General features: G+C 47.1%; 4 protein-coding genes across 4 annotated transcripts; 2 read left to right on the forward strand and 2 right to left on the reverse strand.

Annotated features, from left to right (window-relative positions):
* Positions 1 to 169: 169 nt before the first annotated feature.
* On the forward strand, positions 170 to 2,828 carry LOC137868783 (sepiapterin reductase-like). The gene is made up of 3 exons (XM_068705692.1): positions 170 to 589; positions 1,140 to 1,430; positions 1,727 to 2,828. Exons 1-3 carry the CDS (start codon positions 268 to 270, stop codon positions 1,915 to 1,917), a joined length of 804 nt encoding a protein of 267 aa, XP_068561793.1. The 5' UTR covers positions 170 to 267; the 3' UTR covers positions 1,918 to 2,828.
* A 712-nt stretch (positions 2,829 to 3,540) lies between these two features.
* On the forward strand, positions 3,541 to 8,470 carry LOC137868599 (histone-lysine N-methyltransferase Smyd1-like). Its single transcript, XM_068705475.1, has 10 exons — positions 3,541 to 3,778; positions 4,785 to 4,961; positions 5,705 to 5,918; positions 6,070 to 6,200; positions 6,387 to 6,425; positions 6,729 to 6,924; positions 7,028 to 7,120; positions 7,226 to 7,389; positions 7,990 to 8,158; positions 8,316 to 8,470. The coding sequence occupies exons 1-10, from the start codon at positions 3,642 to 3,644 to the stop codon at positions 8,412 to 8,414; spliced, it is 1,419 nt and encodes a 472-aa protein (XP_068561576.1). The 5' UTR covers positions 3,541 to 3,641; the 3' UTR covers positions 8,415 to 8,470.
* A 510-nt stretch (positions 8,471 to 8,980) lies between these two features.
* LOC137868784 (ATP-dependent RNA helicase DQX1-like) lies at positions 8,981 to 21,822 on the reverse strand. The gene is made up of 12 exons (XM_068705693.1): positions 21,496 to 21,822; positions 17,705 to 18,093; positions 16,826 to 17,019; positions 14,386 to 14,824; positions 13,240 to 13,545; positions 12,962 to 13,061; positions 12,500 to 12,658; positions 11,800 to 11,991; positions 11,494 to 11,619; positions 11,046 to 11,236; positions 10,496 to 10,686; positions 8,981 to 9,749 (listed from the first exon to the last, which is right to left on the reverse strand). The coding sequence occupies exons 2-12, from the start codon at positions 18,041 to 18,043 to the stop codon at positions 9,542 to 9,544; spliced, it is 2,445 nt and encodes an 814-aa protein (XP_068561794.1). The 5' UTR covers positions 18,044 to 18,093; positions 21,496 to 21,822; the 3' UTR covers positions 8,981 to 9,541.
* A 451-nt stretch (positions 21,823 to 22,273) lies between these two features.
* thnsl2 (threonine synthase-like 2) lies at positions 22,274 to 27,949 on the reverse strand. Its single transcript, XM_068705694.1, has 9 exons — positions 27,842 to 27,949; positions 26,569 to 26,800; positions 26,247 to 26,441; positions 25,667 to 25,819; positions 25,344 to 25,583; positions 24,554 to 24,702; positions 23,996 to 24,121; positions 23,749 to 23,903; positions 22,274 to 23,325 (listed from the first exon to the last, which is right to left on the reverse strand). Exons 2-9 carry the CDS (start codon positions 26,789 to 26,791, stop codon positions 23,097 to 23,099), a joined length of 1,470 nt encoding a protein of 489 aa, XP_068561795.1. The 5' UTR covers positions 26,792 to 26,800; positions 27,842 to 27,949; the 3' UTR covers positions 22,274 to 23,096.
* Between the last annotated feature and the right edge of the window lie 42 nt (positions 27,950 to 27,991).

Raw genomic sequence — 27,991 nt, forward strand, 5'->3', positions numbered from 1 at the left:
AGTCACGTGAGAGAGGAGCGTGGAGTGTGTGAGTGAAACCGGGAGATGGCGACAGAGCGACACGTGGATCGTTCCGCTGGTGGAGTCCATGAAGAAGAACGCTCCGCCCCCACTGAGCGACAGGTGATTGGCTGACGTCTCTCTCCACGCACACGTTTTTCATAAGTAGATGTCACGCGTGACACGTTACATCATTGAGGTACAACACAGTCCCAGCCTTCGTCCAGTATTCCTGCACGGACCGCTTCCTCCGCTGAGTTCGGAACCATGTCGTCCACTGCGCGGACCGACCTGGGCCGGGCGCTCTGTATTATCACCGGGGCCTCCAGAGGCTTTGGTCGGACCGTAGCCACAGAGATGTCTCGGTTGGTTAAGCCGGGGTCGGTGCTCGTTCTGACGGCCCGTTCCGCTGATGACCTGCGGGCTCTGCAGGCAGAGCTGGCCGAGTCGGAGGCGGGCAGAGCGGGCCTGGTGGTGGAGTATGTGGCGGCAGATCTCAGTCAGATGGAAGGACTGGAGAGCATCGTGAGGGTGTCTCGAGAAGCCTTTTCTGAGGACATGGACCACGTTCTACTGGTCAACAACGCTGGTACGAGTCGGTAACCCATCAGCAATATAGATATAGATGTGTGTGTGTGTGTGTGTGTGTGTGTGTGTGTGTGTGTGTGTGTGTGTGTATATATATATATATATACATATATATATATATATGTGTGTGTGTGTGTGTGTGTGTGTGTGTGTGTGTGTGTGTGTGTGTGTGTGTGTATGTCAACTCCATCAGCAGACATGCAGCTTCAGACCAGGAACCTCCACCACGCTTCACCGCTGTCTGCAGACTCATTACTGTACTGCTCTTCTCCTACAGCAAATATTTCACATGTTTAACACATCTTAAGTCTCTTCCACCGCTCAGTGATTACTCACTGCTGTCTGATCACTGCTCTGTATCAGCTGATACGGGACTGAACATGACGGATTGGAGCATCCCTGCTCTGAGTGGAACCCTCTTTTGATTGTGTGATCTTGTTGCTTTCTCTTCAGAACATTTGTGTAACAGGAAGGAGGAACCACTCACACGGTGTGTTTTGAGGATGGAGACACACGAGTAGCACTAGTAACCCTTCCTTTCCTCTTCCCAGGCTCTCTGGGGGACGTGTCCCGCAATGCCAAAGCCTTCACCGACATGGCCGAGGTGGACTCTTACTTGTCCTTCAATGTCAGCTCCTCCCTGTGCCTCACTGCCAGCGTCCTGCAGGCCTTCCCACAGCGTCCCGGTCAGCAGCGCACCGTCATCAACATCACCTCGCTGTGCGCTCTGCAGCCTTTCCGCTCCTGGGTGCTGTACTGCACCAGCAAAGCTGCCCGAGAGATGATGTTCAGGGTGCTGGCTGAAGAGGAGCCGGACCTCCGGGTGCTCAGCTACTCCCCAGGTGAGGAGTCTTCCTCACTGAGCAGTAATGCCTTTAAAATGAAAGCTTACCAGCAGCTGCACACATGATTTCACCCACTTTCAAAGGTAGAAGAAACGTGCAGGACGTACAGAACATTACCACAGGTCACAGATCCCTTAATAATAATAATAATAATAATAATAATAATAATAATGATGATAATGATAATAATAATAATGATAGTAATAATGAGGGGGTGATACAAACTAACTGCGTTTGTTGTGTCCACTCCCAGCCTTGAACCACACTCACCTGTGTCCTCTGTCTTGAACCAGGGCCTCTGGACACAGACATGCAGATGTTGGCCAGAACCAGAACCGCTGATCCCAGCATCAGGAAGTCTTTCTCGGACATGTTCGCTCAGGGCCAGCTGCTCACCTGTGAGGCGTCCTGTGCCAAGCTGATGAAGGTCCTTCTGGAAGACGAGTACAGGACGGGAGCTCACGTAGACGTCTATGACGTCTAGACAGCACGAGTTCTGACCGATTATTACGTGTGCCTTGATTTTGATTGAAACCACCGATTCATACCTGACACTTACCTCTTATGCTGCACTTCTAAGTGGAGAAGTTAATAGTTGACTCAAAATTCACTGTCCGTAGGTTGTAGCCTTCTATTTTGAAATGGACCAATATGACCACTGAATACCAAACTGATGTTCATCAAATGTACGTTCAAAACATTCCAGAACAGAAGTTCCCTCAGCGTTCTCTGAGCACCAGCGTCTTCGTTCAGCGTCCTTAAAGAGGACAGAGCGCTGGGTGTCTCATAGCCACCGCTCTGAGCACGTTTTGGGGGGAGGAGTATTCAGTTGGTATATTTAGAGCAAGCTCTCTTTTACAGGACGTCTTGATTTCAGTACATATACAATTATACAACAAACCTGCCAAGAATCTGAACAGTGATTCAGAACCACAGTGCTCCACAGCAGGTCAGCTACAAGTCAACTGATCCACAGGTGAGCTCGTCTGAATGTACGAGCTTGTTTGGATCATAGTATTAAAAGCCAAGTTCTCAATCTCAGCGTAGACTGGATGCTTGATTACCAGATGGTCTTGGGACCTGGTCCGGTGTGAGGTGGGTCTATATGACTAGTTAAAGGCACCTGAACCTCCACTAGATGCCGTCAGATCCTCCACCCTGCTGCTTCACATCTGTTCAGAAAACTAAGAAAAGCCATCTAACTGTAGACGGTATGCTTATGTCACTCTGTGATCTGAACTCCGTCTGCTCTGTCCTCAGTCACCTGTGATATCTGTTAATGCGTTTTCATATCAATGTCTCTTATTATTCCTAGATGTGCTTTCCTTCAGCTGTAATCCAAATCTGCTTTGTAAACTTGATGCAGTTTACTACATAAATGAAGTTTTTATTTTATTTGGGTTTTGGTTTTTGTGTCTTTTTATCATCTTTGCTCTCATGTCGTTGAAGAGTCTGACAATCTTACCTACACAATATCACAGTATTAGAACATAAAGATAAATCACTTCATACTTCCCAATCGGTAATAATCTGTGACAAAGTGTAAATTCCAGAAATCTTTTGCTAAATGCTCCGTTGTGTTCAGCAGCTAGTCACCAACGATGAACGACGTCCACAACACAGCGAGAGGTAGACGCTGTGAGATCACAGATCATTCACTGACGTGTGTGTGTGTGTGTGTGTGTGTGTGTGTGTGTGTGTGTGAAGAGGTCACTCGTGGTGACAAACCCACAGAGGATTATCACAATGGGTGTCTGTCAGTAGACCTCTGTGTCATGCACCACATGGACTTTATATGGGATAGTGTGTCCTCCTGATGGGATGGGACCTCCTCCTCCTCTGTACTGTGCACAGCCTCTGAATGTGAGCCTCTGACAGACAGACACAGCTGCCCCGGACCAAAATACCTCCAGAGGGACCGACCCAAAGAAGGGGGCTCCCCTAGACTACCTTCACCTCTCCTACCTCCCCCAGCCCCTCATTTCCCACTGCTCTCCCCCCTTCCCACTCTGGGGAGTTGGTACAACCTCTAGAGGGGCACATTTATTTTGGGCTGAATCAGGGGTCTGGCTAAGTAGAGAGGGGGCAAGTGTTCCTTAGGATTTCATGAGACCTCTTCGCTCCCTGCAGCTTGTTTAGTCCCTCATCCCTCAGCTAGTCACACCCTCAGCAGCCGTCTCCCTCCTCTGGGTTTGTTTCACCAGCACCATGACTGTGGGGAACATGGAGAGTGCTCAGCTGTTTGATGCTGGGAAGAAAGGTCGAGGCCTGAGGGCCACCAAAGAGCTCAACGCCGGGGAAGTGGTCTTCGCCGAGCCCAGTTTCTCTGCTGTGGTCTTCGACAGGTACGAGGCTCCCGGTTGTCGTGGTCCTAGACTAGATGGACCGGCAGGAGGACTGGCTTTTGCTTACTCAGCATGTCTGCACGTCTGGCTGACGCTGTGTGTTGTGGACAAGAGGTCCGGCTTCTCTCAGCTGTGACCTCATTTCTACATTCTCATGACACCAGCAGAGAGGCAGAGCTGTCAGGGTGTCATGTGAGCTTGATATACTTCTGGACTCAGTGTCTAAGAGCACGGAGGCTCCACCACAAAAGGAGTACGACACCTTGCAAGCTTTCCAATTCATTTCTAATATTGAAACTGAATAAAACATCAGTCTTAGATATGTGGGAAAGTGTGAATAGAGAGATTACATTTCTTTCTCTCTACATGCAGTAGAGTAATGTCTGCAGAGTCGGCCATGCTGCTACTGTTTTTACATTGTTCATATGCTTCATAGGAATGTTGTCACAGCTGCTAAAAGGTCATATAGGAAAATAACAAAAGATATTCCTAAAAAAGAAAGTGAATGTGAAACCGAAGGCTGCTTCTCCATGTTTAGTGTGTTCAGTCTGAACGTCAGCAGACCTGAGGAAGACCAGCCTTCTGTAGTGAGCCTGGCAGGCTCAGTCCATCAACCAATAGGAGAGGAGTTGACACCGTGACACACTTTGAATGACGTAATTAAGAAAGCTATAAAGAAACTAAAGACAAAATAAACAAGTTTTGGGAAATAAATAGGGAAAAAAATGCAGAAATCAATGAAAAGACATATAAATAAATACATGTTCACTTGGTACACAATTGCATATTCATGTATTTATTGATGTATTTGTTATTTTGATTTTGTCTGCTTCCGTCCTCCATACTAATACATTAGTGGATGAACTGGATCTGTGTAGCTGAACTGATACCTTCAGGCCCTCAGTCTCCTCAGCCCTCAGTGTTCTTCAGTCTCACTGCAGTCAATGTCAATGGAACGTGATGTCTTCAGTGCAGCTGCTAGGTTTCTCTTTTGTTACCCTCTCAGTTTGGCCACTCAGGTGTGCCACAGCTGTTTCCGGCGCCAGGCCACACTGCACCGCTGTGCCCAGTGTAAGTTTGCCCATTACTGCGACCGCACCTGCCAGACCGCATGCTGGGATGAACACAAGCAGGAATGTGCAGCCATCAAGAAGATCGGCAAGGTGCCCAGCGACAATGTTCGGTAAGGAGACCTGAGACCTGTGAGGAAGCTGCAGGAGACGCATGAAAGATGTATCCTAAACAGAACAGAACCATCAGCCACAGTCTGGTCCACACGGTATAACACTGAGTAATGTCTTACCAAGGAAAGAAATCATAGAAACCAAAGTCCTGTTCTACACAACAACGCATTCTCTTTGTCTCAAATCTGATCCTGTGTTCAGTCAAGTTCATTTTTTCTATGTGACCCAATATCACAAATCCACCTGAAGGGGCTTTGTGATGTGTTTAGGTTAGCCTACGCAAGAAACATCATCCAAACTATTATGTTTTGAGTGGTGACTTCAGGAGGATGAGATCTGTAGTATAGTATAGTATAGTATAGTATATACTAGTATAGTATAGTACAGTATATACTAGTATAGTACATTCATTCATTCATCTTCGTCCGCTTATCCGGGATCGGGTCGCGGGGACAACAGCTCCAGCTGGGGACCCCAAACTTCCCTTTCCCGGGCCACATCAGCCAGCTCTGACTGGGGGATCCCGAGGCGCTCCCAGGCCAGTTTGGAGATATAGTCCCTCCACCTGGTCCTGGGCCTCCCTCGGGGTCTCCTCCCAGCTGGTCGTGCCTGGAACACCTCCCTAGGGAGGCGCCCAGGCTAGACTAGTATAGTACAGTACAGTATATACTAGTATAGTATAGTACAGTATATACTAGTAGTAAACTCGTCCTTTTGAATGGTCTCATACGTCTCTTGACAGTCTGGCTGCTCGTGTGCTGTGGCGTATACACAAGGACACAGGCATCGTGTCGGACAGTCAGCTGATCTCAGTGGACCAGCTGGAGGACCACGTGGCTGATCTACCTGAAGAAGCTCTCAAGCAGCTCAGGACTGATGTGACCACCTTCCTGGGATACTGGTCTTATGGAAGAAAGCAGCACTCCGTTGACGACATCTCACACATCTTTGGCATCGTAGGAATGAATGCATTGTTGTTCCTCAGAGCCTCTTATTATTTCTTTGTAAAGGAAACACAGCTTCAGACACAGACTTTGTACTTTGTCTCTCCCCTTCCCACTCCCTCCCTCCATACTCTCCTCTTTGGCCCTCGCTGTCTCTCGGTAGATCAAGTGTAATGGATTCACACTGAGTGACCAGAGAGGCCTGCAGGCTGTGGGTTTGGGTCTGTTCCCCAACCTTTGTCTGGTCAACCACGACTGTTGGCCCAACTGCACCGTCATCCTCAACCACGGCAAGTAGGTATCCAAGCTATTGCTCCTATCAAGTCACAGTCAGAGACCTCTGGGTGTTTGAATATACTGTATTTATTATGTGAGTACACCAGTAAGTACTACTGGTGTACTACCACTGTGAACACAATGACTTGTTAACTCTTTATTTCAAACTAAAGACCAGTGATGGACTGTTGCTTTCCTTTGCAGCCAGTCAGCAGTGAGTTCTGCTCTCCACTCTCAGAGGAGGTATGTTCTACAGCTGATCAACCTGCGTCATGTGACGTGGCTGTGAAGTTCTATTTAAAACAGCATTACAACACCTGGTGTGACCTACAGCAGAGCAATCAGGACCATGCAACTTAGAAGTGATGTGTGGCTTTAGTCAATGAACACCTACAAAGATGTCAATTAATGTTCATTGGTTCTGATAAATACACATAAAGAAAATAGAAGAAAGCAGCGAGACATGCACGTGTCAGCATGAAGTAGTGTGCCATGAGAAGACAGAGACCCCTCTCGAGTCTCTGTCCTGTCCTCCTCCTGTCCCAGGATCGAGCTGCGAGCTGTGGGTAAAGTCTCAGAGGGCGAGGAGCTCACCATCAGCTACGTGGACTTCCTCAACCTGTCCGCTGACCGCCAGAAGAAGCTGAAGGAGGATTTCCACTTCCAGTGCAGCTGCGAACATTGCAGCCAGCGCCTCAAGGACGACCTGATGATGGCGGCCACAGAGAGCGAGGGGAACAAAGTTGGCTTTCATATGATAACATAACAGACAGCCTCTTTCATTGTTCATGATGATGAGAATACTGAATGTTCCTGTGAGCTGCTGTCGTTTGTCTCCCTCTCAGCCCTCTGCTGACAAGGTGAAAGAGGGGACGGCCTTCAGTAAAGAGTGTCTGGAGAAGATCGAGAGGTCCCGCACTGAGAAGGACTACTGCGAGGTACACACCACTGCTCTCAGCTTCTCTCTCTCTTATTGTCTCCACTTCATGTGCTTCTCTTCCTTCCCGTCTGTCCGCTGTGCTGCATGCTGTCTGTCCTCTCAGGTGGTGAGGTTGTGTCGTGAGTGTCTGGAGAAGCAGGACAACGTCTTGGCGGACACTCACCTGTATAAGCTGCGTGTGCTCAGTGCTGCCAGTGAGGTGCTCTCATACCTGCAGTGTTTCTCTGAGGCTGCAGACTACGCCTGCAGGATGGTGGAGGGATACATGTGAGTGACGCAGCACTCTGTTCTAAAGGAATACAGCTACTCACACAACCACCATCACGCTGATGAGACAAGATCAGTATGAAGTTATGATTCATGTTTAAACTCCACACGTTCCATATAGTTGCATAGAAACTGCCTATGTCACCATAAGTTAGCAACCGTTGAAGCTCTACAGCTGGGTAGGAGAGACCTCTATGTAATCACAGCTTAATACAAAACATAATGATCATGAAGGTGTCACACAGCCAGAAACAAAGCCTGGAAAGCTGGACTGATTATGGACACCGTGAGGGTTACTGCAGGGCAGGAGAGTTAACGAACACAAATATGTGAAATAATTTTCATGAAAGCCTCAATAATGTCTGGCCACTGTAGTTTTTGGCAAACGTTACTCAAACAGCAAGAATAGTGCCTGTGTTGGGGACTATTTTCAGCAGTGTAATAATCCACAGTGGGAGCTCTAAACATGCCTTAAACATGTTTGGACAACGATGAGCTCAATGGGACATATAAATAAGATATCAGCATTAGTATACAGAAAATACTTGTTAGGGGTACATTCCTGATTGGTGGGGCTCTCCATGGGATTTGTTTCTGCAGAAAGCTATACCACCCCAACAATGCCCAGTTGGGCATGGCCATCATGCGGGCAGGCGTGACCCACTGGCATGCCGGGCAGATAGAGGTGGGTCACGGCATGATCTGCAAGGCCTACGGCATCCTCATGGTGACCCATGGACCCAACCACCCCATCACCAAAGACCTGGAGGTACTTTATGCTGTGGTCTACTTCTAGCAATCAGGCTGTGACTTTAGCCAAGATAACCACATGTTTCAAATGTTTACACACTGAGCTGTAAAGATGGGAATTATTGAAGCATTTATTTTCATTTTACTCCAGTAATCTTGTTCTTTCATGCCTTCAGTGTATGCGTGTGCAGACGGAGATGGAGCTGAAGATGTTCAAGCAGAATGAGGATGTGTACCACACCGTGAAGAAGCAGCCCATAATCAGCAGCTCCTAAGCTGATGGGAATATCAACGGCCTCTTCTGTTCTGCAAGCAATTATCACCTGCATCACTGATGATCCTGTCTTTAAAAATAAAAAAATAAATATACATAATACATACAAAATATTTGTATCGCCCAAAATCACAAATCAGATTTACAATCTGTACCCATACGACATCCTATCCCAGGACCCTCACAGACCCTACCTGCTCACTACTTCTTGTTCACTACCTGCTCACTACCTGCTCAGCAGCAGACAGATACAGTGAACATACTGAAGAGACCAAACCACCTGCCTTTGCTAATAGTGAAACGTGTGTGTTGTACTGCTAGTTCTAAGAAATGAACGACTTTGTCAAAGCAAACTAGAAACTCTTTCAAACGGTGAGATACGTTTCCAGTGAAGGAGGGGAGGCTTCGCATGAAGATGCAACACCACTGCTGTTCCACCATCGGTCTGCTGCTCAGCCCGAGTGTCTCTCTCTGGAGAGGTCCAAACGTATCACTCCACCTGAGCTGAATTAATTCAGTTAACTAACTATAGCAGCTTTAAAGTACAAGAGTCACTGAGATATTCCCAACATGAAAAAACACACTTTTATTTGAAGCATTGAAGTACTGTATTGACAGAAATCCTATTAAATAGGATTTTTCATTACTGACACAAAGATGGAGAGAAAAAGGCAGAATCTAAGCAGGAAACCCAAAACATCATACAAACAGTATCAAAAGGTTGAAAATAGAAGCTCTGTGCATCACAGTGAGCGTATTGCTTTCAGCTGAAGTCTCTGGTGTTTCAACACAAATCACACTTTGTTAGATAAAGTATTTCATACTTTGTGAAGTGATAAAGTGATTACAGACTATTACTACACTACTGTATTTATAGAATAACAAACACAGAAGTCCCTCATTAAATAAAAAACATTCTAAATAAAACGTTTAATTAAGTTCATCCATAGCACAACGAGGAGGAAATGAACCGGTTGAGTATTTGAGATATATTAACACATTAGTGTTTTCCAGTAAAGCTCCATTTGAAATCACACATCAAAATGATTAAACCTTAATTTATACAAAGTACCAAATCTCAGATCAAAGTATAAAGTGACAGTCGTGTGTTCAGTGTCTTCTCCCGTCTCACTGGACGACACAGAGCTCAGTGCTGGACTGACTGTGAGTCTCTGCTGTCCCGTCTGCGTCTCTGCGAGTCCTGCTGTGCTCGTCTGAGCCCCGGTCCGGCTCGTTTGAAGGGGGCTCCAGACTCTGCCTCAGCTCCATGAGCAGCTCTTTGCCGTCACTCGACGGCAGGTTTCCCAGGTAGTACTGAGGGGCCAGCTCCACGAGCCTGCAGCAGAGAGGGGTTTCATTAAGCTGGCCCGGTACTGACAGAATCACCAACGAGTCCTCGAGGCCGCAATGATCAGCTCAACACGTCAGGAGATATACGGGCTGGCTGTCTTTGAGGTTCAAAGTTCAGAAACGCTCTCACCTCCTAAAGATTCCCGTAAACCAACAGATGGCTTGACTCAGTCTAAATTCATGAATATTCATTACGTCTCAAATGAATAATATTTGTTGACATAAATAAAAAGTAACCTTTGAAAACCAGAATTATGATTAAAGGTAAGAACAACGTGACGGAGGAACTAATGAGCTGATGCATGTGTGGAATCAGTGAATCTCTCGTTCACAAGTGGAGTTAGCTTCTTGACTGAAGTTCATAAAAAGCATCTTTCATTCAGTAACGTTGTGACGTCACCAGCTCTTAGAAACACATGTACATCTCCTGAGTACTACTGAAGCATGCAGGGAGCACAGCATTAATGGTGAGATTAGAAAGCTTTACATTATCATGAACATTAACATCAGGAGGGAATGAGTAAGTTCAACGATTAATATCGAAATCTTCAAAGAAATATGTTCTCTGACGTTTTAGCTAGAATTTGCCTGCAGCGGCCAAAATGAAGTCCGGCTTGACTTCATCATGAACAGACTGCAGAGGTGGACGTCTACGATGTTAACTGTTCGATCAAGGGAAGCTGACATAAAAAAGCAATCAACTCCGTAACAGTAACTTGCACAACGACTCACATCTGAGGGTGGACTTCTGACGCGATGCGGATGCAGTTATCACAGGAGATGGTGAATTCGTGGTACAGGACCCAGCTCGGGGGTTTGGGGCACGGCTGCCGACACAGGTAGGAGGAGAAGGGGTGCAGGTGAGCCACGTGGCGGTGAGTTAGCAGGAGGTAGTTACCTGAGCCATCCACATCATGAGCCACCTGAGGAGGAGAAGAACACGTTATCATCCTCAACACAAACACGAGGGAACGTAGGGTGAGACCAGCACACTGCTCTCCTAATATCAGGCTCCACGTGGAAAAAGACAAGAATCACATGTTGATTATGTAACTGTTCTTAAAGGGACAGTTCAGCCCGAAATCAAACAGACATGTGGTTCCTCTTACTGTAGAGACGTCTGCCTTCTCCCAAATATAATGGAACCATATGGAACTATATGGAACTATATGGAACTATACGGAACCATACGGAACCATACGGAACTATACGGAACTATACGGAACTATACCCATAGAGCAGCTGAGGCTGATGGGATGTCGTGAGTTCACGCGGTGCTTACTTTGAGGAAGAAGCCTGAGACGAGAGCGCGCTTGATGTTCGTGCAGTTGTCTTGGAATCCGAAAGCAGGAGGAGAAACAGGAAGCTCTATTCGCTGCATCACCTCCAGCAGCTCCGCCCTGATCACCACAGCCAATCGCAAGGCGGCGTGACTGAGGAAGTTTGTCGTGCACCACACCTCATCCTGATTATCTGCAATCACCACACAGAGACCGACCAATAATTCATGGTCTATATGTTATAGAGCCTCAACAGTCACATTAATGCAGGCTTCTCTCTGCGGTCATGAAGCTAAACACAAAATTCTGTACTTCTTCTGATGCTTAAACTCATGACAGGTCCTGTTTGTGAGAGCAGCCGTGATGATGTAACACATGTCTCAACACAGTTTGTTGATAGTGGGACCCCAGTGACTCACACAGAGCTGATGAAGGCTGAAGGGTACGTACGCTCTATGAAGGTGTTGTAAATGTTAATGAGCGTCATGTGGTCTCCCTCTGCATGCATCAGGGGTCGCCAGTGTGAGACGACAGCCTCCTCTCTGCTGGGCTCTGCTGTCACAAAGCAGGAAGGAGCTGACGGCAGACAAAGATCACAAACATCACGAGTACGTAAGTACTTTTGAAACTGTGCCGTATGCATACAATGCGTGTTGATTAATACATATGTATTATTAACATAGCCATGGCATTTCAGTGTGTCATGGGGCATCATGTGTCCTGGAATGTGAGTCGAGTAATGGGGTAATGCTTCACCTGTAAGCATGGCGGCTATGGTGAGCAGCTCATCCACACAGTCGTACTCGCAGGCAGCGATCAGGGCTTTAGCCAGCGGCGGCTCCAGCGGCAGCTCCGACATTATGATGCCCACCTCCGACAGGTTCCCATCGTCATCCAGCGCCGCCAGGTAGTCCAGGTCCTCCAGAGCCTGCATCAGAGCCTCGGGGGCTGGGAATGAGGGAGACATGGAAGGATTTAGGCCCAGAGACTGATCCTGAATGACATCTCAGCACGAAGTCTCTGTCCTTTACTGCTGCGTTTGATGTGTGACACTGGTTTGGTCTCTCTAACATGCTCCTCAATGGGTTACAGTCCTCAGCTCAACACCTTGGATTCAGATCTAAATGTCAGTAGTCACATTAAATCAGCCTTCTACCACGTTGAAATATTGTAAGGATCAGATACATGATCAGTACACAGGTGTGTCTAAGACAGACTCAGACCCCTTCTCCAGGTTTTAACGAGGACCACAACGGCTCGGCCAATAACTCCAGCTCTCAGATCTCTACATCAGCTCCCAATTCAACTCCTGACCCAGTCCAAAGCATGCAGACCTCTCAGGTGGGCTGGCTGCTCCTCGGTGTCTCCAGCAACACGTTTAGCCATGATGACTCACTACTCCACACATCTGTAGCAGCTGGTGTTAAGTGTTACTCAAAGTAGTTCATCAGTGTACCTGGTCTGTCAAGGAACTTGCACTGCCCCATGTCAGCAATATCGAGCCTCTTGAGCAGCAGCACCAAGTGGCTCAGGTTCTCCTCCACCACCCCTGGACAGTGAGCCTCCTCCATCCCGTCCTCATACACAGACTGGGGGTAAAGACGGAGACACAGCCCTGAAGAGCAACAAGGAGGCCGCATGTAGTCAACAGTCATGAAACAGGAAATGACTGCATTCAAACAATGCAATTTGATTTTGTTTCAATTATTTCATCAATAGCTCAACAGTGAAGTGACCGTGAAGCTGGCTACAATAAACAGTTAATGACTGTTTATTGTTCTTTTGTGAAGCTGCCTATACAGTCAATAAGTGCAAACCTAAAATCTGAATTACTGTGTTAGAGAAGTTATTTAGTCCACATTGAACGACACCAGCTGGTGATGAGAACAGCAGCAATGACCTTTGACCTTTGACCTACCCGGCAGGCAGCTGTTCACCCTTTCACTCCTCATGTCGGCCTGGTGTTTGCTGATCGTCCTCACGACCTGCGAGTTAGCTCGTATTTGTGTATTGTAAACCTGTGCAGAATAAGGGGACATGTCAGAACTGGAATGGTCCACATGAACATGACAGTCTGAACGTGCCGATTTTCACTTTAATCAAATAACTCTCCAGCAATTAAGATCAAATGAAATATTGAAATTCCTTCCATTCAGTCGAGCTCATTAAAACAAGCGCAAATGAAAACAAGCGTACGGTTTTGAGTTGAAGGCCTGTGTCTATGACGTAGCGAATGGCTGGCAGGGAGAAGGACGCCTCCGCGAGGGTGTCGGAGAGGACAACCCTCCTCTTCACCCCCTGACCTCCGGCTCCCAGCACCGAGCCGTTCGAGACCTCGGAGCGGCCGCTCTCCCTCAGCGGAGAATCTTCGGGGCCGGATTCGTAGAGCCGCTGGGTCAGCCCACCCAGTCCAGCATGGAGGGGGAGGATCCTGAGGGGCCCGAGCTGAGGACTCAGAGCCACGCACTCCTTCTCCAGCAGAGCGACACACGCCTCCGTTTCCTGCACAGAACAGAGGAGAGGAGAGAACGCAGCCTCGGCTTGAATCCACTCTTTCAAACGTCACTCTCAAGCGCTTCTGTTTGTTGTGTGACTGCACTGTGTGTGTGTGTGTGTGTGTGTGTGTGTGTGTGTGTGTGTGTGTGTGTGTGTGTGTGTGTGTGTGTGTCACTGAGGATTAACCAGAACAGATCAGTATCATCAGAGGACTGTGACTTACAGAACACAACCGGCTCGGTCTCAAATGGAGCCAGCATTGACAGCCAGCAAGGCGTGCTGATGTTGACATAAAGGGAGTTTAATGTGCATGAGAGAGTTGGATAATCTGAAGGTCAATATGCAGATAGCTTCACACCTGGATGGAGAACACATGACAGATACTGTGTGTGTGTGTGTGTGTGTGTGTGTGTGTGTGTGTGTGTGTGTGTGAGTGAGACACTGGCTTCTCAGGTTGAGGTGTCCTCGTTTCACTCTACAAGACAAAGGTGGTGAAACTCTTCAGAGCTTTTTCTTTTGTTCAAGACACAAACAGACTTCACTGGTAACTTGATAGGGTTTCTCCCCATAAACAGACAAAACTATTACCACACAAAGACATGTGGAGCTCTTCACTGATGAACCACTAACAGGGGGACAGGAGCCACAACAACAGGAATGAAGCTCTGGATAACTGATCCACACTGAGGTCAACGGTTCCACATGTTGCTCTGTAAAGTAGTGTCATTGGTACTAGCAGAGTCTTCTGCACAGCGTGAGATACAGAGAGGCTGATGTCACACAGTGGCTTGTTTTCTCTCCTCACACAAGTTGACTAATGAGTAACATAAAGTATTAGTAGACTACCTGGGCACTAGCCAAAAACACCATCACATCTCCCTCCTCTCCCCTTCGGTGCAGATCTAGCACCATGTGACAGGCGGCGGCCGCCGGTTCCTTCCCCGATGGAAGCTCCCTGTACAGCGTCTCCACCCTGTTCGACTCAACAGCCGCCCCGCCGCCCTCCTCCCGGTCTCCGGTAGGGGGTTCTGTGAGCACGCCGTCCAAGGAGAGGTGAGGGACCGATGGTCCCAGGAAGGCGGAGAGGCGAGGCGCCAGCGTCGGGTGAGTCAGGAGAACCACCCGGAAGTTGTCCGGCCTCTGCCGGCAGACGTCACACAGCAGGCCCAGCAGCACGTCTGTGGGCACGGTGCGCTCCTGGAGCTCGTCCAACACCACGATGCCATACTGATGCAGTAGAGGGTCTGACATCATCTCCTCCAGCAGGAGGGTGTCGCTGACAAACCTGGGAGAGGAAATGACAAATGAGATGAGGAAAGAGCCAGTATCCTTCAAACACATAGAGACTAGAGAGCATTCAGACAGCAGGACGGTCCAGTGGCTCACAGCTCACATCACTCAGAGACACGTTAAATGGCCGAAAGCTACGACCTCTATGGAAGTACATGCATTTACATAATCACTCAGAGTGCAGGAAAGGACACGGGGATCAGTGTGCAGTGAATGCACTGCTGTAACACTTTCACTGCCACCGTGGACAGCAAACTGCAGGGAACACCGAACAAAGAGTCAAGGTGTGGCTGTCAGGAACAGACAGAGCATGCTACATCATACCCAGCTAGTGTAACCCATGAAGCTGTCTACCGTCACCGTCACACAGATACAGACCAGAAAATAAAGCAACGAAGGACTCATGTCATGGACTCCCCTACAGTGTGGTAGAGCACATTTTGATATTGATTGTTGAAATGTGTAGCACTTGTACTCAACCTGCTACAAGCCCTATTACAGTATCCAGAGCACACTGCAGTGAACCAGACCTCCATCCAGGAAGCTGAAGGTAGTAAACTCTCTCAGCAGAATTATGTAAATGAAACAAGCGCAGGTTTGAATTAGCTTGAACGTTAATGCATCCGAGTTATGAAAGAGGGTGTGACCTGAGCAAAGGGGGCAGGGCTAATCCCCATCACTGAAACCGGAACTCTCCGCTGAGACCGACAAGAGTCGACAACAAACGCGTCACGGGTTTGGCCACGGTACCAGAATCCGTTCACAAGTTATCGGCCTTTTTGTTTCAGGCTTTGAAGCCACAGAGACCTCTGAGGTCAAGGGTCGATACCTCTGCTGCTCTGGTGGAGCCGGCGGATATCTGGGCCAGGACTTACTTTTCCGTGCGCTGCTGATTGTTAGATAAGATAAGATAAAGAGTTGAGTTAGAAAGACGATAGACCGGAGCTGGAGTTGCGAGACGACGACAACGACCAGTTTACAAGCTGAACGAAACCAATAAAGAGCTAATCGCTGTCAGGCGATAGCCGGAGGGTTCTCACGTTACATTTCACCCAACGCCTTCTGGCTCTTTTGCTCTCCACACGTACTGTTTACCTGCAGCCAACCAAAGCCGCTCCGACGTGATTACTCAAGACTACAACTCTGTTTATAGAGTTAGCTGACAAGCACAAACTACCGTCATGACCATTTGTTAAGATAGGACAGATAAGCTTAGATAGAACTCCCCAGGCTGGAGTCAATGAGCTTAGCTTAGCATTAAGACTGGAAGCAAGAGGAAACTACTGGCTTGTCTCACTGCAAAGCTCAGAAGTGAAGTCTAAAACATGTTAATTAGTGAGCTGTAGGTGTTAGTGAGCCAGGCTATCTTAACTTAGTAAAACAATGATTGCACTGAATAGTATATAAACCTCTTATATGGCCCATATCTGCTTATCTTCTAAACATGTTCACGTTGATGTCATTAGTAGAGAACAGTCTGAATGACTGAGTTTGACACATGCTAGGGTCTCTAAAGAGAAATGTGCATTATTTCACATTAATGGAGATATTTTTGACAGTGAGTTAAAATGCTTCTTGTTGTTACTTGTGACACGGCTTTGATCTCCTGACAGGAGAACATGAGACAGACAATCAGGCTCCTCTGCCTCCTCTTACTGATCCTAGTGGAGATTTCATCCCACCAGAAGGAAAACCACGGAGCCACACTTGGCCATAGAGAAAATATACATATTCTCTACAGGATTCACAAATTGTTGATAGTCAAATTGCATCATGATGGAGCTCTGAGGGACACTTTCACCCCCTTTAATCCCAGACAATCTCCATCCATCATGTTGATCACCACAGTCACACATTCACCTGTAGGCTATTATAAATAACTAGCAGATACAGAAGAGACAGACAGATTTCCATTTTGTTATTGGTAGCTGTGTGAGTGCAACTGAAAATGAGAGTCATGACCCAACATGATAAGATGTTATCCGTGCATCCTAACCTGAGCAGGGTGTCGGTGGTACAGCTGTCATCATGAGACACCCTGTAGCCCACCTCCAGACCCAGACTGAGGTCCATCTCATCGGCCACGCGAAGCGCCAGACTCACCGCTGTCACCGAAGAGGGCTGGGAACAACACACCAGGCCCTGAGAAAATTCATAGGACAAGGCGTACTCCACACACCACTGTGGCACCTGCAGGGAGAAGAACAGAAAGACGGAGGTCAACGAGACGAGGACCTGCTGACGTAGTACTGGACAAGTGATCACACATAGTTTTAGAAGCACACCCACTTTAAAAAGAAGTACTTGAACATGAAGGTGGAGCACCGACTGGGAACAAGTCTCTGTACGGTGGATGGACCATCCATCCTAACTGTTTCAGCCTGAGAAACACGGACTAATACCGTCTTTATAAAGTTGCTATGGCTGTTAACACTAGCTCTAAGCAGATTATAATACATCATTAAAACTACTAATCCATAAAAATACTATCTTTTATTTCCTTATCATGTGAATTATGTGTTTTTATGAGAAACAAAAACACGATAAATGACTATAACAATGCTTACACTGTTCATGCTTTCACTGTGTCACATTTAAATGCTCGTGTTAACAGACACTGATGCGGTTCAGACGTCTGGCTTATGGTGCTGCATGAGAAACAGCTTTGTTCTTAGTAAAGTCAAAACGACTTCCTTCCTCATAACAGTTAAGGAAATATTATAGTGGTATCAAAACACGGCTAAGCAGTAGCATAGTGATGGGGAATGAGAGTGTAGGAACAGAACAGGTTGATGTTGAGAGTTTGAGCTGAATGAATCCAGGTGAGTCCAGACACATCATGTGATGTCCCCGGGGCCCTGTTGGTCCTGGTTACCTGGGTGCTTTTTCCAGCTCCACTCGACGCGCTGAGCAGCAGCATGTTGTGGTTCTCCAGGTGCTCCAGCAGACTCTGCCTGAGCCTCCAGATGGGAAACCGCCGCCTCTCTTCCAGCAGAGCGTAGTAGCGCGAAGAAAAGGGCAAACCGTCATAAGGGTTCACCTCTAGGTCTCCGAGCCCGTCCTCCTCCCCTCCTCCTCTTCCTCCATCGCCTTCATCGTCTAAATCCCCAGACAGGAGGGAAGACACGGACAGGGAGTCCAGGGCGGCCGAGGGCCGCGTTCGGGACCCAGGGGACGGGGAGGTGGCCGGGGGCTCTGCTGCTGGCGATGACATCGCCAGCAGGGGTGGGTGAGGGGCTGGTTCACAGAGAGGCCTGAGATCACCTGCTCAGGTACACAAACACAAGAAGCAGAGCAGGGAGTCAGGGAGGTGACGCTCTAACGCCCGCTAGAAACAACATGGAGGCCACTTCTGTTTCTCCTTTCCCTTTAACATGCCCTTCATAGGAACCTGCAGCATGTGTGGTATCTAACTGTGGAATGCTGGACTCCACCCAGACGCCACAGAGTGTGTGTGTGTGTGTGTGTGTGTGTGTGTGTGTGTGTGTGTGTGTGTGTGTTGGACAACTGCAACAGACTTGAACTGTGGAAGAGGAAGGCCTGCAGTCTGCTGTGCTGGTTTATTCATGTTTGGGGGAGCAGATGGAAACAGGTACAGGTGGTCCATCAGCTAAAGGTGTGAAACATGTGATTTAATATCACCACATTCTGTTACATGGTGAGTTTATAATAAAGACATCTGTGCATAGTGACCTCATAGAATCAAAGATGTCAAAGGGACAGATACATGGAGCTGCAATAGTTAGTCATTTAGTCATTAGACAGATAATTCATCAGTAACTAACTAGGTAATCAACTCATCATGTATTCAAGCTATTTGAACAATGACACTGATGAATGACACTGATGATCCAGATCCTTGTTGAGAGCTGTGTTCTGTCTCATGTGACTCCTACCGTCAACCCAAACCCAGCAGTAACAGCAGGAGCTACAGAGTGCTTAACCACGCTGAGACAAACACTACACACCTACAGCACGTCTACACACCTACAGCACGTCTACACACCTACAGCACATCTACACACCTACAGCACGTCTACACACCTACAGCACGTCTACACACCTACAGCACATCTACACACCTACAGCACGTCTACACACATCTACACACCTACAGCACGTCTACACACCTACAGCACATCTACACACCTACAGCACATCTACACACATCTACACACCTACAGCACATCTACAGCACATCTACACACCTACAGCACATCTACACACCTACAGCACGTCTACACACATCTACACACCTACAGCACATCTACACACCTACAGCACGTCTACACACCTACAGCACATCTACAGCACATCTACAGCACATCTACACACCTACAGCACATCTACACACCTACAGCACATCTACACACCTACAGCACATCTACAGCACATCTACAGCACATCTACAGCACATCTACAGCACATCTACACACCTACAGCACATCTACACACCTACAGCACATCTACACACCTACAGCACATCTACAGCACATCTACACACCTACAGCACATCTACACACATCTACACACCTACAGCACATCTACACACATCTACACACCTACAGCACGTCTACACACCTACAGCACATCTACACACCTACAGCACGTCTACAAACCTACAGCACATCTACACACCTACAGCACATCTACAGCACATCTACACACCTACAGCACATCTACACACCTACAGCACATCTACACACCTACAGCACGTCTACACACCTACAGCACGTCTACACACCTACAGCACGTCTACACACCTACAGCACATCTACACACCTACAGCACATCTACACACCTACAGCACGTCTACACACCTACAGCACGTCTACACACCTACAGCACATCTACACACCTACAGCACGTCTACAGCACATCTACACACCTACAGCACATCTACACACATCTACACACCTACAGCACGTCTACACACCTACAGCACATCTACACACCTACAGCACATCTACACACTTACAGCACGTCTACACACCTACAGCACATCTACACACCTACAGCACATCTACACACATCTACACACCTACAGCACATCTACACACCTACAGCACATCTACACACCTACAGCACATCTACACACCTACAGCACATCTACACACTTACAGCACGTCTACACACCTACAGCACATCTACACACCTACAGCACATCTACACACGTCTACACACCTACACCTACAGCACATCTACACACCTACAGCACATCTACACACCTACAGCACATCTACACACGTCTACACACCTACAGCACATCTACACACCTACAGCACATCTACACACATCTACACACCTACAGCACATCTACACACCTACAGCACATCTACACACATCTACACACATCTACACACCTACAGCACATCTACACACATCTACACACCTACAGCACATCTACACACCTACAGCACATCTACACACCTACAGCACGTCTACACACCTACAGCACATCTACACACCTACAGCACGTCTACACACCTACAGCACGTCTACACACCTACAGCACATCTACACACATCTACACACCTACAGCACATCTACACACCTACAGCACGTCTACACACATCTACACACCTACAGCACATCTACACACCTACAGCACGTCTGGAGAGCTTTGTGTTGGGTTAGCTTAGCTTGTGTGCACCATGGAGCAGCTCTGTGTCTTCACTGTTTAAAACCCTGACGTCTCCAGGCTGCTTCCCTAGCATGATGCTACGACACCACGGGTCACTTCAGATTCCAGCTGGTTCCACAGGTCCTTCATTCATGGACAGCTTCTGTCTTCACTCTATGAAGGCCTGATAGGAGGGCGTCAACTAGTGATTCATTTCATCATCAATAAATACGTTGATTATTTTATCAATACATATAAAACATGCCCAGGACAGTTCTCTAACTGTCCAAAACCCAAAGATATTCAGTTTATTATCATAGAAACTCAGAAAAGCAGAAGTATTCACATTTCAGAGGCTGAAACCAGAGTCTGCTCAACAAACGACACAAATCTGCTTTGCTTGATATTGATTACATCACTGCTTTAATCTTTTTATTCTACTATATCCACTGCTGCTGTTATTACCAGTAATCATAACGTTTCCACCATTATCCTGCTCACTACTCTCATATGAATCATTGATGTCATGTGCATGAATGTGTAGTAACTCTGTTGTGTTGTTCATTGTGTACACATGACATCACACTTCTGTCCATCGAGTTCTTCCTGGGACAGGGTCTGTGAGGGTCCTGGGACAGGGTCTGTGAGGGTCCTGGGACAGGACAGGAGCCTCAGAGCATCGTGGTGTTTTACACCACTCCTCTGATAGCCCTTGCTTTGTGTGGGAGCAGGAATGTGAAGAGATGGAGGTTCCTTTATCTGATTTGATTCCGTCATGGGTGGAGCCACCATGTGTTGGAGTACACGTCACCACAGACACACAAAAGGATGCCGTGACAGCCCAACAGCTGGCTGTTTATTTTACAAACGCTAATAACGATGTAATAACTGGTCGTTGTATAGAGGTGTACATAGATACTGTTGTTATCTTCTATTACAGTAAAGGTAACGTTACTCTCTGCTCGAGGAGCGACGCGTCAGCTGACAGTCACACCGTGAATAAAACACGCAGACACGCAGAGTGGAGACACACCGTGTCTTACCTGAGAAACATGTCGGCAGAGAGGTGAAGAAAGCAGCAGGAACAGTCCGCCCTCAGCCCGCTGCTGTTGTGTCGCTTCACTCCGGTCCTGCGGTTGATGTGGCTCACAAACCGCCTTCACACAGCGTCACCAGAAAGCCGAGCGGACGAACAACGACCTGGAAAGGTGAACAATGGAGGACACTCGTTCACGACCTCTTTGAGGACGTGTACCGGCCCTGGCTGCTTCCTGACAGCAGCACGACAGTCAAAGACGACGGTGTTACCTGGCTGCGCTAGCGAGCAGCCGCCATGTTTGGCTGTGTAGCTGTCAAACCTCGTGCTACATTCAGGGATCCTCGGAAAACAGAGTGTGTGTTTTTAGGATCTATGTCAATGGTCAGACCTGGACAGATGCTCTAAATGTTCTTTTCCCCCCAAAACATGTATTCCACCTTTTATCTAATCTGTTTAACAAATCTGTGCATTCATGCATATTTTCCACAATTCAGACACGTGTTTGTATTGGAAAGAAACAACTTAAAGTGTCCTTACAGCACTTAAAGTTTAATTATTTGTAATAAAAATCTAAAGGAAAGGGTTGCTATGATCTGCAGCTGACTGTGAACGCACCACAAGGCTAGACCACAGACGTACAATTTATCCAATAAAATATGTCATAAATAATATAAAATGTATTATTCATCGGCTATATTCTGATCATTTGATTGAGTTATCAGTGGTTTGATTAATTGATCTCAGACACAGCAGATCTGTGTCGTCAATAATGAACACGTTCATCACTCAGCAATCATCCTTTAATTCAGTAGGCCTCCAAACCACTTCCTCACATGTGTGCAAACTTACAGAGACTTGCTTTTAAAACATTGTTTACAGTATGATTGACACACAGCAGGGTAAACACAATACTTTTAGAGGCACAAACTGCAAATGCATTAATAATCTCAATACTACTTTTAACAAGACAAATGGTTCTTTGTATTAAATCCTGCAGAAGTCCTGCTCTTCAGAGGAACCATAACTCATTCTGCTGCATATGTATTCATGTAGATGATATGGAATGACAAATGAAACCGAAGTGAACTAGCAGCCTGACGTTGCATGTGGGTCCTAAACACATCCTCATTGTCATCCCATTCAGCATGTCCTGGGTCCAGGTTAACACAGCTGGGCAAGGAAATCAGCTGTAGTCCCGAAGGGTAAATATCAGTCAGTCACTTTTTAAATGGTGTGTCTCAAACGTGTGCAATTAAATAAATTGTTCAGATTGTTTGGAGACAATTAAACTCAGTTTGATTTTATTCTTCAGCATTCATTCACATTTGTGTGACAGTTGTGGACGGGACATTGAACGCTGTGACTAGTTGATTGGTTCATGGTGTATGACATCACCGGAGAACAACTTGTATGACCCTACAGACCAAGGTCCAACACAGAGGCAACAGCAGGCCTTTCCCATCAACATCATTTACTAGATCCAGATAAGAACACACAATGACCACGGACGAGCAGCCAGAGTCACCTGACCTCGCCCACACACGGTTTAAAGTCCACCAGGTTCTCTGAAGAACAACCCCATGTTACAACGTAGTGACATCTGCTCTAATCAGAGGTAGTAGTTCTTCTGCTTTTCCTGGCTGAACTCACGGACTGGATTCTCTCTCTAAGTCTGTCCTCCCAGTCTTTGCTCCAGTTCAGGCTCCGCTCCAGGTTCTGGTAACGGGTGGCCAACTTGTCCAACGCCAGCACTGCCTCAGGCAGGTCAAAGGTCAGACCAGCCATCTGCACTGCTGCCTGGAACTTGGCTGGAGAGGCTGTTGCAATGTAGCATCTGCAAAATGAGTTTCAGTGATTACTTAGAAAACTGGAGACAAGTGGTGTGTAGTGTACTAGTTTTGTTGAAATGTGTTATTTTTTTGCTAACACACTAAATCAAAACAGTCACCGTGGTTAACCTTGCATATTAGCATGCTGGTGTTAGCATTTAGCTCAAAGCTCTGCTGTGCCTGCAGTAAGTACAGCCTCAAAGAGCTGCTAGCGTGGCTGTACTTTGCCCCTGTTGTGTTGTGTGACTGCTGTGTTCAAAACAGCTCTTTTCTTCTTGTGGTCCTTAGTTCTTGTTGAGATCTTTCTTTCAGTGTATGTCCCCTTCGAGGCTGCTTCATGTCTTACAGTGAAGTCAGAAATGTCTTGTGTGTGTGTGTGTGTGTGTGTGTGTGTGTGTGGCTAACAAGATGACTACAGTTTGCTTGACCTGTTGAGACTGGGGCTGTGAGGACAGTGGTAGTGATGCCATACAGCTACAGCTGTGTGTGGACACAGGACATACTGGTTGTCCTCCCAGCATCTCCTCATGGTCTCCAGGATCCCCTCATCAGTCACCGTTCCAGTTGATAAAACTTGAGACAACTACAAGTGAAACATAACTGTATTAGTGCGGTAGACACACAGAAGACGAGCATGCCTAAATGTAGACAGCGGGTGCAGTGAATGATTGGTACTAGTTTGCGGTGGTTTTCCGGCAGAGAGTGTCTGTGTGATTGTTGAAACTCCTCCATCATGTTTTTCACTGAAGCTCCATCTCTGCCCAGCAGCAGCCAGAAGACTCGCTCCATGTTGTACGGGTCCTACGGACCAAAGATCAGGCAGTGACACGGCATCCTGAACGACGAACATGTCAATACAAGTGATGGCTTCACACACGTTCAAACGAATACCTCAATACCTAACTTCATATTGAGTACGGAATGCACGGTCCCCAGAGGATGAACCCTAATGTTTTTAGGTGAACCCTGGTCTTTCCTCCACCACCACCAGTGGACAAATATGTTGAGTTCAAGAAATATCAAAATGTAATGTGCTCACTGCCGCACGTCATTGATCAGATTCGTGCTCCTCAGAGGTTGGTCCCTTTCCTTTCAGACCTCCTCGACCACCACACGTGTAAACAGGACATGTTGTGTCTTAACAGGCAGAACGAACAGAAAGCAGAGAACTGCTCCTAAAAACAATTCAAAACCTCGTGTGGCTGACGGTCGCTGCTGTGAGCTGTGTGTTACCTGGATGTCGATGGCCGGGGCCAACGTCTGCGTGACCTCTGGTGACATGGAGAAGTCACCAGAGGTCACCGTCCTGTGCACGATGTCATTAGAATTCACCATGGCAACCAGCTTCAGAGGCAATCCCATCTGCTTTACAATGTAGCCAGCTGACACACACACACACACACACACACACACACACACACACACACACACACACACACACACACACACACACACACACAGACAGACAGACAGACAGACACAGACACAGACGCACACAGACAGACAGACAGACACACACACACACACACACACACGTGTGATCATTTGTAAAAAGGAAACTCTTTGCTGCTGAGTGATGAATGACTGCATTAAATGAAACAGATCAACAATAAGTCAGAAGTCCTTGGTTGTAAAAACTGACTTCAAGTAAATTAACTTACAGAAATGAATGCTGTAACAGTCTGTTGATTCTGATAACTGATGAGCGTTATATTGTGTGATATATCGTATCTGTGAATGTTGGCTGATAAGTAACTAAGACGTTGTATTAACATCTTTAGAACAACCTTTGTGTACCAGAGAGCACTGATAACAGCATGTTAGTCACATTAACATAATGTTAATGTTATACAATGAATAGTCCATAACAAATAACCACATGGTGAAGCCTAATGTTTGTGTGAATTAAATACTTGACAAATTAATATTTTCTTATTGAATTAAGAACTTGCATGCAAAACACTGACTTATATAAATACTCAACCTAAAGGTGAGTATCTATTAATCAAAAGATTAAACCAACCAGCAATGTTTCCCGCCCCTCCAGTGGGCACCACCACCTCCAGCTCAGGCAGGTCTCCGTCAGCCTCGGCCCGCTCCATACCACTGAGCTCCAGGTAAGCATAGATGAAGTGGGCGAGCTGGATCATGACTCTAGACCAGTTGACCGAGTTGAGGCTCATGAGACCGTGAGACCTGACCAGGTCCTGGTCTGCAAAGAGACGCCGCAGAGGCTGATCTATGTCATCTGAGGTGCCGTCGGCTACAGAGGTGAAAGCACAGGTCACTTCATTGTGATCGATTGTGAACGAGGAGCCATCAGTCCTTTAGCTTATTTGGATTTACCAGCAAACACATGGACGTTGTCCTCCAGGCAGGTGATCATGTGTTTCTCTTGGACGGGCGTGATGCGTCCTCGGGGGTAAACCACCACCAAGTCCAACCCACTGAGACCTTTCACGCTCTGGATGGCCGAGCCACCCGTGTCTCCTGATGTACCTGGAGAGGAAACCCACAAGCTGACTGATCCAGTTGTATTACATGTATCATCTAACACACTAGCTGAGGTATTTAGTACAGTCTAATGGAGCATCACTGTGCTTGTTAATGCCGTGATCATCACAGCGATGCTGTAAAGGATCTTTACCTTCACCTCACTGCTGGTTAACTTTAAGCTTCCTTTAAGTACAACACACTTCTATTCTGTGTGAAACCCTATTTTGTGTGACATGATGAAGTCCTCCTGGTTCATGGAGGACTGCCAGAGTTCTCTATGACACCAGAACGGATACCTGTCTGGGGTCATCTCTGTTGACAAAGACTCGACCTGATATCCAGTGTTAAGCTCTGCCTTTGGATTCATAGAAGCGCGGTTACACCCGTAACTTTCCTTTCATCACATGACATGATCGTGTTTGGGTCTTACCTACAAGAACTGTAGCTCTGCGATTCTGTTTTCGCAGGAAATAGTTGAGGAAGCGCACTGTGCAGGTCATGGCCAGGTCTTTAAAGGCTAAGGTGTCTCCATGGAAGAGCTCCAGGACTGACAGACCCCCCTTCAGCCGGGCGATTCTCAACACCTCAGGCACTGAGAAACCAGTCAGGGCTTCACCCACAAGGACTGGGACAGGAAAACAGAATGGTGACGTGTACTTTTTAGACCAGTGTGTACTTGTTCCTCTCATATATCTCTTTGTAATGCAAACATCCCTGAATATCAAATGACAGTGAATGTTACTCCAGCTCACCCTCCAGGTCCTGTCTGGGGATCAGCTGAGTGGGGATGAACAGTGAGGCCACCTCCACCACCAGCTGGGTGTAGGTCCGCCCCCTCCAGCTCCTCAGGGTGTCCGGGCTCAGCACAGGTACCCTCTCGGGCATGAACATGCCCCCGTCTGGAGCGAATCCTGAGAACAGCACATCATGGAAGTCCCATCCGCGGACCCCGCCCCGAGTACTGCAGTACTGCATCAGACAGACCTGTGGATGGAGACCTGAGTCTTATATACACACATGCTCAATGCTACGGTGCGTTATCAATGGCATGCTAGTGACATGTTTGTGTACTTACCTGCATCATCTACAGTACATATCATTCCTTTCATTTCCCAGAATGCATATTTATAAAGGTGTAACAGACACTTTAAAGCTGCACTCGTTGACCGTGTTTCTGACCACCTGATCAAGGCTGGATTACCAACTGTCCCCGCAGCCTCGGAGGCCTGAAGGACCTGGACTCACTGCTTGTACGTTGGTTTTGGTCATTTGATTAACTGCGACTTTGTTAGAGAAGTTGCACTACTACTTAAGTACAGTATTATTTAATGCGGGTCCTGCATTTGTAGCCCACTTCGGGGCCATGCCCAGGGTTCATCCCAGGTCTCTTAATTGCATCCCCGTTTCCCTCACTTGCATCCTTTCCTTGCATCTTAGTCCCTCCCACCAGGGATGCATGGGGAGACGCAAGGAAACCATGCGAGGAGAGAGGAAACGAGGAAATGACAAATAAGAGACTTCCGTATCCAGGTCCTTCCTTCCTGCTGCTGTCAGGCTGCACAAGCAGCTGTGCAATAGAAACACCCTGTCTGTATATATCATAGTGTAGTATTTCAGTTATACTTACTGTGGATTTTGTACTTTTGTACTCAGTTGATATTCTTACTGTTCATTACTTATTTATCATACTTGTTGCTCTTGTGTTTTACTCTGTCCTGTGAATACTGCAGCACTAATAAAGGATTATCTTATCTTATTCTAGCACAACAGGACGTATTGTACGTTACTTAAGTGCTGTTCTTACTCACATTGTATGCTACTTTCTAATACTACGTATCCAGTATGTTACATAATCACAATTCATAACAGTAGATGAACATTCAGCACTGTTCACTCTTTACCAGAGCCAGACACCACACACTCTACTGTGCTAACACACACACTCTACTGTGCTAACACACTGAGCATGTGCACACACACCACACACTCTACTGTGCTAACACACTGAGCATGTGCAGAACTTACCAGTCAGATGTAAACAACTCTTTCTTCTTCACAGTTCTGCACTGAGAAGAACGATCTACTGCTCAGCTGTTGACTCTACAGGAGATACTGGTGACCTTTATAAACAGGAAGTCCTACAGTAATCAGCTGACAGCCAGCCGATTGAATCAT

This window comes from Cebidichthys violaceus, unplaced genomic scaffold (assembly GCF_023349555.1).
Source record: "Cebidichthys violaceus isolate CVI_PGR_0920_01 unplaced genomic scaffold, fCebVio1.0.p SCAF_12, whole genome shotgun sequence".
Taxonomy (NCBI): domain Eukaryota; kingdom Metazoa; phylum Chordata; class Actinopteri; order Perciformes; family Stichaeidae; genus Cebidichthys; species Cebidichthys violaceus.